Here is a 10901-nt window from a genome sequence, read left to right as displayed (position 1 = left end):
TTAACCCAATACTCTTATTGTTTTTATTAAACTGCATTCAGACTTTTATCCCATTTGTAAATACAAACAAGGAAGTTTGCTTAGTATCATGGAAATAAATGACAACAATATTTGTATCAGTTTCAAAATATAAAACACTAAATCATAAAAATAAAAAAAAAGATTGTTTTCCCTTGAAAAAATATAAATACAAATTTTCCTAAGCGATCTGAATAAAGTTCAATAAAAATGGCAATGTCGTTTTTGTAAGCCTTAACAAAATTGAAGGAAATCAAATTATAAGATGTAACAGACTATTACTCTTGAAGACCTTGTATGATACAATTTACACTACACTTAACAAAAGTTCTAACCGATCACTTTTTAAATTTTGATTATTTTATAACGGGTCAATAGATCCTTATAAAATTTTGCAGAAGTGATTTTTGTGTCATTTTCAACCGATTTGTAGAATGAAAAATAATTTAATACGGTTCCATGCACTCACGCGGGAGACAGGGCGCGGTTTACACATTTTGGCACGAAATGTTCGTACAGAGCATGGTGAGTATTAAATTTTACATTGCATAAATCCTTGTTAACTTTATAAGTGAAAAACATAACACATGGCACGAATGTTGATGCAGGATCATGCCGTAGCAGTTGAAATGTTGAATGCTGGAGCCTCTATCAGACAGGTGAGTGGCTGTTCATAAAAAAAAAAATTTAAATATCGATAAAGTTTTATTTAAATAGAAAAATGTTATATTTTATTATTCTCAATGTGTTCATTCTCTTCGAAATAAAATAAAAGTCGGATCTATTGGTATTATTCTTTTTCATATATAAGCGAAAACTCAGGGTGATCGGTTAGAACTTTTGTTCAGTGTATAGCCAGTCACTTTATTTATATCAACACAGCACATACATGTATGAAAACCGTGTAAAAACAAGGATAGATACATAAACAAACTTTCTACTTGAAATATATACATGCATAAACAAGTAGTTTATTTAACTGATAAACATATGAAAAGGGGTGATCTCTCGAAAGCATTTTGATTGAGTCTGTAGTAAATCATAGAAACTGTCATATTCAGTAGTAACGTAGTCTTATTATTTAATAAGTCATGTTTAATCCACTACTGCTGCAAGTTTTGAAGGGGAACCATTTCCGTCCCATCGTCCGCATCTACCGTTTCAGATTCTTTAAAGAAGTTAACAAGTGTCAGTACAACAAAGAGCAATATTAAAGAGAAACAGCTTTTCCCTAACAGGAGATAAACAAACCAAAGGGGTGTCATTTTCTCCATGAGGTATCCTAACACTACTGGATTAATAATCAGTCCGATAGAGCCAGCTATAACAAAGAATGATGAGATTTTCCCTGTTACCTGGAGAATACTTTCCTCTGTCCACGAGTATACACTCGGGAAAATGAGAGACATAGAAAACCCAGCAATGCATATAGAAACCCATAGTATTATTGTAATTGATGTTAGACACGCTATTAAGACGCCTACGAAAGCAAGTATCAGAAAAGAGCTGTATGACAATAGAAGATTGACGGGCTTAAACATTTTCACGATGAATATTGCCAGGAATCTACCAACTGCAAAAGCCATCAGAAGACACTTGTCGCATAGCTACTTGTGGCTTTTGTCCAGCCGAAGTAACGGATACAGAAAGTGGCAAGGAAAACTTGAAAACGTGTCTTCCACGGCACAATAAACCATCATAAAGAGGCATATCAAAAATAATATAAGAATTCGCGCTCTTTTCGACATGATGATTTGTATCCGTTGTTCAGCCACTTCTTTTTCGTCAGGTTGCTCTGATGTTACTTCTTGGTTGGAGTTTGGAAGTTTTTAATATTTCACGAACATATATGACGAAAAATGGGAATGGAGCTTGTAATTATTATACGACAGATGAAATAATGTAGGCCAGGTGAATATGTGTCTCTCCAAACTCCGTAGTTTGACATTCATTTCCAGTAGCATTATTTGACACGTCTTCCGTTAAAGTCAAGTTTGCATGTGATTGGTTGACCTTAGACTCTGAAAAAAATAATAAACATGTTTAAGTATAGAAAATAGACAATGTTAATTAACGAGGCTTTAAACTGTTTTATATAAATTTTTTGATATGGTTTTATTTCAACTTGAACACATCCACAACAGTGACAACAAGTCCGATGCATAATTTGTGTTACCTTTAAAGATTTCATAGAAATAAACTTTAAATACGTATGAAAGAGTCTGACATAAAAAATCAATTACAAAATATACATGTAATGACGATGCACAAAATAAGGAATACCTGTGAAGTTAAGATAATGACAAGATCGTTCAGCTAAAAATGGTTCGGTTGCCAATGGTGAAACTATTCCACCCATGGAGAAACAAAAATGTAGTCCTTGCATGTAAGGACCAGCCTTTTCACCCCAAAAAGACATCACGTAGGCATTTGCACCTTTAAAGATACAAAATATACATACATATTCTTGATCAAAAAATGTCAGGCACAGGAACATATAATTTACTATGTTTTGCTACGAAGCGCTAAATGAAAAGAAACCTACCTGTTAAATAAGTTCATATTTTCGGTAGAATGTAAATCAATGGTAGGTACTAGAATGTATCTCAATTCAGCAGAATTAACAAACGCGATGAGCGAAGTAAGAAAAGCTTGAAACACTTGAGTATCTATAGTTTTCTACCTTGTATACTCAAAGTGGTCAACTCGAAACAATTCGGTGCTTTTTCTAAATCTTTATATAAGTTATGTTTAAAGCCTTTGTTCAATGTAAAAAAGGAAACAGAAAATCTTAACATACTAAGTGTACTGTAATAACAGATAATGAAATAACTTTAATAACTTACCTGTGTCGAGTGCACCTGCACCAAGTCCCGAGACGAATCTTACTACAAGCATCAATGTGAACCATCTACACCAAGGTAGAGATACTGTAGTAACTGCCAGAATCAAAGTAGCTAGTGCAATCACGAGTGGTTTGCTAAAGTGGTCGAACAATAACCCTGCAATATAAATTAACTGTACCCGGTTAGATAAGTCAATGGGTTCAATAAATTAAATTTAATCTATGTTTCATTTTACCGCGCAAATGTTAATAAATTATCCGTGTATCACAAATTATCTTTAAAGAGCAGGTTGATTTTTATTAATGTTATTCTTTATTATTATGTCATTCATATGGGTTCAGTTCTTTGCATTTGTACAATATGGTTCTCTTGTTTTTCCATTTGTTGTTGATGATGATTTTTGTTGTTGTTAACGTTGATGACGATGATGATGATGCTGATGCTGATGACGATGATGATGATGCAGCTGGAAACGCATTATAAGACATTCTTCCAGACGAGTATATGATATATTATATAATATCTCAAGCTATGAACTTGTTCAAATATATCCCGTAATAATTTACGAAATTATTTAATGTTTCGCGGTCACAGCTTCACAAAAGATCGTTATTTCACGTACACAAACTTTCAACTTCATCTGAATTTTCGATTACAACTTCACTTATTCTGATTTTCACAATATCAGCTCTTCAACCCGCTCAGGGAGTCACTTTGCTTTTTGACAGATCGCTGAAGACACCGTGGATGTAATATTATTTAAAACCCGTCGACACTTGCAACAGCCCTTTTAGCTCTGTTATCTATACGTTATTGTTTTATTCCCCGGGTAGTGTAAGATGTAAGTGTAATGAAAGTGTGTGTGTAAGGCATGATATTAATATCTTTAAAATCATACTCTTTGAACATATCGTAATATTGTGTCATATCTTTATAAAGCGATCAGACCAAATACAATCATCTACTGTGTATTACAAATACAGAGATTGGACAATACCAAAACGGTATTAATACAAGATTTATAGGGGGAAAATTAAAACTGTGCGTTTTTTAGGGCGTGATGGGGGTTTTTTTCTTTGTGATATTTTCTTCCTTAAATTTTTATGTTTTACCTTACGTCGCAAAAACTTTTGACCAAACGGGTCTATGTAAATATCTAGGGGAAAAGGAATGTTAAAATTTTTGACCGGGGGGAAAAAATTTTTATGTCGGGAACAAGTGTTTTCTTCTTTGTGGGGAAAAAAAGCGAACAATAAGATAAGCAGATACATTTGATCACGCAAGCGACTTGCTTATGTTATCTTTAGTAAGAAACTTATCGCCCTTTGTGTTACTTATATTTAACTTCCTTTCCAAGGTATTTCTTTATCGTCCTCATACGGAGAAATCGTTTAATTTTAAATACTTTAAAGTATTAATAATTTTAGTTTATCAAATGATCATTTACTATCATTACAATTTGTGGTGTATTATCAATTTTTATCTTGATTTTGATATCAATATTTAAGATCATCAAATTTGCACATTTGCACATTTTTCTTCATTATCAAACATACATTATCTAGATACTTAGTGTACGTATTATATATTATGTTCACACAATATCTTATATATCGGCACTTTTCGTCACTTTCCGTCACTGTCCGTGCCTCGTGAATATTAAATAACCGTTTATTTGACAAGTGGTGAGGCAATATTAGACTCTATATTCTTTCCATATAAAAATTGTTTGTTGAATCTTGCATGTGTAGCCAATTTTATAGACTTAAAATTAATGAGTATAGGTAAGCTTAATATAAAGCTAAACCCCTAGAGCGAGAATTTAAAAGTTATTTTTTGAGACAAATTTAATGAAATTAAAATTTTAATGAAAAAAATTATGCTTTTCCTTTTACAAACTAAAAATCATAAAAATCAAAAAAGTAAAAAAAAGTATGAAAATTAAAAATAATAAGGGAAAAATAGCATTATTCATTTACTTAATATAGGGAACGATTGCTTTTGTAAAGACGTTAAAATTCAGAATTGTTTAGCTTAAGAAAACATGTGTTTATGTATAGAAAAAAAACAAGTAAATCACAAGAATATTGTTTACCGAAATCACAAAATTGGCCGAGTTAATACGAGTTGTTAAAAATTTTAGCATTTCTTTTTTTACCTCCGCCAAGAGAGCCGGTCATGTATCCAAAAGAATAGATGGTAAACAGCCATGACGCTGTATCCAGCGTTTCTTGGACAACTAGCTGTAAATCCGGAAACGACGGTCCTATTTGACCGGTCATCCATCCCTGAAATAAGAATAATTATAATAATATATCATAAAAAAATTCGAGTTGATTAAAAATACATCATACACACTCTTTTAATCTTTTGTCTGTGCCTTGCTTAAGGAAATAACGGCTTTTCCCTGATGTGTTTGAAAAAATGCGGCCAGCGATCCGTAGATTACCACTCGGTATTGTCAATACCAATTAACTCAGTTACTTTCATTAAATCGGGGTGACTTAATTAAGAATTTGTTACTTATTCCAAGTGTTTTTTTTATTCTCACCAATAAAAGCCACGTACAAATAAAATACGAATGTCAAGTGACTTGGACCTCTAACTTTGCAACATCTAAACTAAGATATAACTTTGGTCCACGTACATGTTATTTATTAGCATGGTTCAAGAAGTATTATCAGTTAATGACAATGGAAAAATGTACATTGTATGTGTGTATTGTTTTGTTTTTATTTCATGTTTGTTTTGTTTGGTTTTTTTGTTGTTTTTCCGTTTATTATTATCATCATCATTTGACTGTTTTGTTCATATATTTTTATCAAACACTTTTATGTCAGATTTGATGTTACCACAAATATGCATACCTAGAGATAGTAACGTTGACCTATATGATATATATATATATATGTAAAACAAATAAATACTTGTATTCATGCCAAGTAAATAGAAACTCAGAAACTTTCGAAACCGAAACCAGTTACGTGTTTAAAATTTGGACGTCGTCAGATATAGATAGCTTTATTTTGAAAGAAGAAAAAAACAAAAGACATACCATAAGCATTATCAATGATCAGTGGCGCGATAAGATAGTCCGATAGGCTTCATGATTTAATTAACATCGGGTCTTAATATCAATCAAGCACAAATCAATTGCTTATAAAATTATGACGTTTGCCAGATGACAAAATAATACCCCCTTTCATGTTTTTGTGTATTTGTTGTTTGTTGTGCTTGTTGCTTTGTGTCGGTTGTTTTGTTGTTGTTGTTTTGTTTTTGTTTTTATTGTCGTTTAGGTTTTTAGGGAACAGAGTGATGAAGCTACTGCTGTTGTTGTTGTTGCCGTTGTTGTTGCCGTTCAGGGTTTTAAGGAGGTTGGAGGTAGAGAATGTTGTTGTTTTTGTTGTTGTTTTTTTGTGGTGGTGATGTTTTATTTGTTAGTGTTCACTTTAGGGGCATCATGTTTCTTTTAGTTTGTTTGAATCAAATGCCCTATTCAGGTGCTAGCTTAAGGAATGCAGATTTAAATTAAAACTAGCATAATATTCATTCCGGTTGTTGTCGTTTTGGGTATTTTTGTTGTTTCTTAAACGTACTTAAATCTTTTACTTTACTATCAAAGGTAGTAAAAATAATATAAAGGAAAACCAAACAGGAACAAATGCTTACCAATCCAACAAAGGTCCAAAAAAGCAACAGAGTTTTGATGATTTTTATCCTGAAATCTTTGTCGGTTTTTAATTTTGTAAACCACCTCAACATACGAGATCCACTTTCAACAACATTCGCATCTGCTGGATAATAAATAAAATCAAAACAGTAAAATATATTTACGCGACTAATGATTGTAATGACAAATATTCAAATGCTCCAGATGAGTCAAAATATTTCAAGAAAATTATACTTTAGAAAAATGATTTTAAAAAAGATAAAAAGATTCAAGATTCATGTGCAAAAATTTACATGTTGTGTGCGAATGACTGATTTTGCAGTATTTTTCGCCATATTTCTACTGCGTGACTAACACAGTAAGAGCTCTCTTTGCATATATTTACCTCTCTTTTTTTGGTATTTTTTATGGTTTGCAAGTGCCATTGTCAACGTACAAATTACTTTCTTTCTTCATTTCACAAAATTTTACTTTTAAAAACATTTAAAAATATTTTAATAAAAATTAGCATGGATTTGGATTTGGATTTTGGAAATGTTTATACACGAATTCAATATTTTTCATAATCAATTTCTATTGAAAAATAATTCAAGTATAAATCATATCATGTAATGTAATGTAATAAAACAATATTTTGCAGAAAAATGAAAATAAAAGGACAACAATTATCAAAATAAGTAAATAGAAAGTGTACCGCAATTCGTAAAACTTCGCTCCGCATGTGTAAGTACAATGTACAACATAAAAATACGGAATACCTAGTTTACTAAGATAACAAAGTCTTGAAAAAAAACCTAATGTTTCAGAAACATATTTTACGTTTCTTTATTTTGAAATATAATAAAGAAAAAAAAGAAATAACTTTATCTAAAAAGTAGATCCAATGTAAGAATATGATAAAAAGGGTTTATTTATTTATCTATTTATTTATTTATTTATTTATTTATTTATCATAATTTGAAGTATAAAGTACCACAAAAAGTATCGCATTTAAAATCACAAGAAAAACGTGCACATGTACATACATGGTAACTGCAACTATGAATAAACGCTCGTGACTAAATATAAATAAACAATAAATAGATTAAACTTTTTTTTTCTATTTTTTATATGTCCGTAATATACAATACCTAGTTCCGTGCTCGCTGTTTCATTTAAATTCTGACTTTCCGTTTCGTTATCCATATTTAAAACTGAGATAATAATATATCTTTGTTTACACCTTAGTTAATTTTAACGTAACGAACGGTGCCTTCCTTTTTATCAAATTGTTTACGTAATTTACGCCTGCTATCAGTATATTTTAGAGTGATCTCCCTTTCCTTATATTTTAACCATCCGGGCCATTTCTTGGAATCAATATTAATAGTTCATGTGTTAAAACCGGAAAACAAAACCATTGAATCGAAGTAAACGCCATATTAAATTGGACTAGTTTAAATCAATTTAGCTAGTTTCTTTTTCTCTTTATTTCTTTTATTTTATTTTCAAAACACAAATTCTACACTTATTGAATATGATAAAGAAAGTAAAAAGTTTCACAGTGAATTCCGAAATGTGACTTCAGTTACCGCCCCTGATTTTTCATAAGTCGAGCGTCGTACCAATGAATAAAATAAGTATGACTTGATATATATTAATAGCATAATAATTCTAAAATTAGACATGACAATTTACTTACTATAGTGACTCATGACTGATAAGACTGTTTAAATTTTACAATAATGACACTATAAATCATAAGACACTTGACACAGCTTTTTAGCGATTGAATATATACATAGAGTGATCGTTGTTTGATAAAATAATTTAAATGCTCATTATTAGTGACCTTTTATCATTCGCTTTAATTTAAACCTTTTTATCATCATCATCTTTTACGTCATCATCATCAACAACGTCATCATCAACAACGTCATCATCAGCTGATCATCATCAATATCACCATCTTATTAATAAGTTCATCATCAGCGTCATGATCATCATGATCATCATCAACATCGTCATCAACAACAACAACAATTACGTCGTCGTCATCATCATCATCTACATCATCATCATCATCAACGTCATCATCATCTGATCATCATCAATATCACCATCCTAATAATTGGTTCATCATCAGCGTCATGATTATCATAATCATCACCGTTACCATCATCATCATCATCATTATCATCATCGTCATCAGCATACAGCGTCGTCATCATGGTCTTCATCGACATCATCATCATCATTTTCAGTAAGATTGTTATTTTGATAACAATAATGTTAGCAATTGTTATTTCTATTTTCTGTTTATTTATGTATAGAAGGCCATATTGAAAATAAGTTGTATGTTTATTATGTACTCTTAATATGTCACCTTCTCAAAATAAAGTTATTATTATTATTATTATTATTATTATTATTATTATGTTAAAGACATAGAGAATATTTGTTTGTTATGCATGTAAGATATATATAAATATAGATAAATATATATCACTGAGGGAACATCAGATGTAATATTTTCACGAGTGGCATAACCACGTGTGAAAGTAGAAAAGCTAGTTTTCACGAATGATATATTTCAATCTTATATAAATTTTCTTATTATTTCATTCTTTTAAGGTGATTTTAAGTATTTTTACTGATTTTGCCGCATAACGTCGCGCATTCTCCTTAAAGACATATCATCACAACATGGCGTCACATTTGACGGCATTTATTTTTACCTGTTATTCCATTTAGTTATGATATTCTTTTAATGCGCATTCAGATATAGTCCGGCTACAGTGAAAATTATTTTTCTTAAATTTCAATAGTGGTTTATCAGAATATAATCATCTGATATATTACAATAAAACACTGGAAAGCATGACATAAAGAAGTGTAAAAATATACATAATAAAGAATGTAAAATGATCTCTCTCTGACAAGCTGATGAGAAAAAATTGAGTGAGCACTGAATACGTCATCCGAATTCAATATAAAACTGCGACCTCAAAGATACCTAAAAGGTAAGATTATGTAGAAAATGAACGCTGGAACTATTTTATTACAATTACTATGTGTATACATGTTTGTATCTTGTTAAGTGAAAAGTTTTTTATATGCAGCTGATACTGACTAAAATTATTTAAAAAGTCAAAAACATGTAAATTCGTTCTCAAGCAAAAGTCTATTTTTTAAAGTTTACATATTTTAACACTGTGCATGTATATTTATGACCAGCGGATTTAGTTAAGGTCTCCCGCATTCTATTATTAGCGAACTGTTTAGAATTGTATATAGGCTCGGATTCCCAGTCCTTCCGAGACTGGCCTTTTAAAATCGGCCAGCTTATGCCTGGAATCATGCACGGAGCTACAGCTGTCTTACTTTGAAAGTTACCATATGGCTTTTACAGTGCACATGACCAAATAACACAAAAAAATCTGAAAACAAAGTGATCCCTCGGAAGCATTAATCTCAACAAAATTAGATGAAAATTGCAGACTAGGTTTGATTGAGTCTGTACATGAGGGAAAATGAATAAGTGCAACATCCCTCACGCCCCCTAGCACCGGCTTTAGTGGTACTCAATTCTCAATACTTAATAGTTTTGGCATCAATGATTCCGAAGGACCAGAAAAATACAACAATACTGAAGTGAAGTACGGGGCAACTTTTTACAGCTGCCACACGGCACTTGACACCTGCTGTTGTGAAGTATAAAAATCTGGAAACAAAGTGATCCCTCGGAAGCATTAATCACAACAAAATTAGATGAAAACTGCAGACTCGGTTTGATTGAGTCTGTACATGAGGGATAATGAATAAGTGCAACATCCTTCACGCCCAAGACACAAACAAGTAAAATAATTATGTATTACATAGGGCCTAAGTGGAAGTTTAACATCTAAAAAGGCTTAGTGACTTTCTAAACAATCATTCCCATTTGTCTATTTCAATTACAGGACATCTTAATTGTATTTTACTTACTTTTCCCATGTTATTCCAAATGCCACTGTGCATGGACAGAAACGACCTTGATACGGGAATTATGGCACAAACATAAACACATGTACCGACATAAATATAAAATAAACAAATATCAGCTCCCAATAAATAGTAGCTTTGTAAATAAAGTACATGCTCGCCCATACGCACACAAACTATGATTGTCAATAATCTGTCAAGTTTATTTGACAAAAGTACTTAACGAAATCCTCTTTTGTCAAAGGTTCCTCCGATAATATACCTATATATGTATTGATATTACATTGATATAATTTTGTATATAAATGAAGCATAATTATATTAATATGTATATTAAAACGTGACGTTAAGGTACAACATATATTGCAGTGTTTCAGTGATTTTAAATGTTATCACAAAACTAC

At 31.2% G+C, this 10901-nt stretch overlaps 1 protein-coding gene and 1 pseudogene across 2 annotated transcripts; both read right to left on the bottom strand.

Moving 5' to 3' along the window:
• Window positions 1–704: 704 nt before the first annotated feature.
• LOC132738992 (sodium-dependent glucose transporter 1-like) lies at window positions 705–1824 on the bottom strand (annotated as a pseudogene).
• A 26-nt stretch (window positions 1825–1850) lies between these two features.
• Window positions 1851–7813, bottom strand: LOC132738994 (sodium-dependent glucose transporter 1-like). 2 transcript variants are annotated; one of them, XM_060726633.1, is made up of 6 exons: window positions 7665–7813; window positions 6534–6655; window positions 5023–5152; window positions 2865–3020; window positions 2302–2454; window positions 1851–2039 (listed from the first exon to the last, which is right to left on the bottom strand). In XM_060726633.1, the coding sequence occupies exons 1-6, from the start codon at window positions 7717–7719 to the stop codon at window positions 1900–1902; spliced, it is 756 nt and encodes a 251-aa protein (XP_060582616.1). In that variant the 5' UTR covers window positions 7720–7813; the 3' UTR covers window positions 1851–1899. The 2 variants fall into 2 exon arrangements, with proteins under 2 accessions (XP_060582616.1, XP_060582615.1); XM_060726632.1 differs by having other exon boundaries at window positions 6534–6658; window positions 7665–7783.
• Window positions 7814–10901: the final 3088 nt, after the last annotated feature.

Source organism: Ruditapes philippinarum, unplaced genomic scaffold, assembly GCF_026571515.1.
Source record: "Ruditapes philippinarum isolate M1 unplaced genomic scaffold, ASM2657151v2 ctg14109_1_1_1_1, whole genome shotgun sequence".
In the NCBI taxonomy this organism is placed as follows: domain Eukaryota; kingdom Metazoa; phylum Mollusca; class Bivalvia; order Venerida; family Veneridae; genus Ruditapes; species Ruditapes philippinarum.
This window is presented reverse-complemented; position numbering and strand designations above follow the sequence as displayed.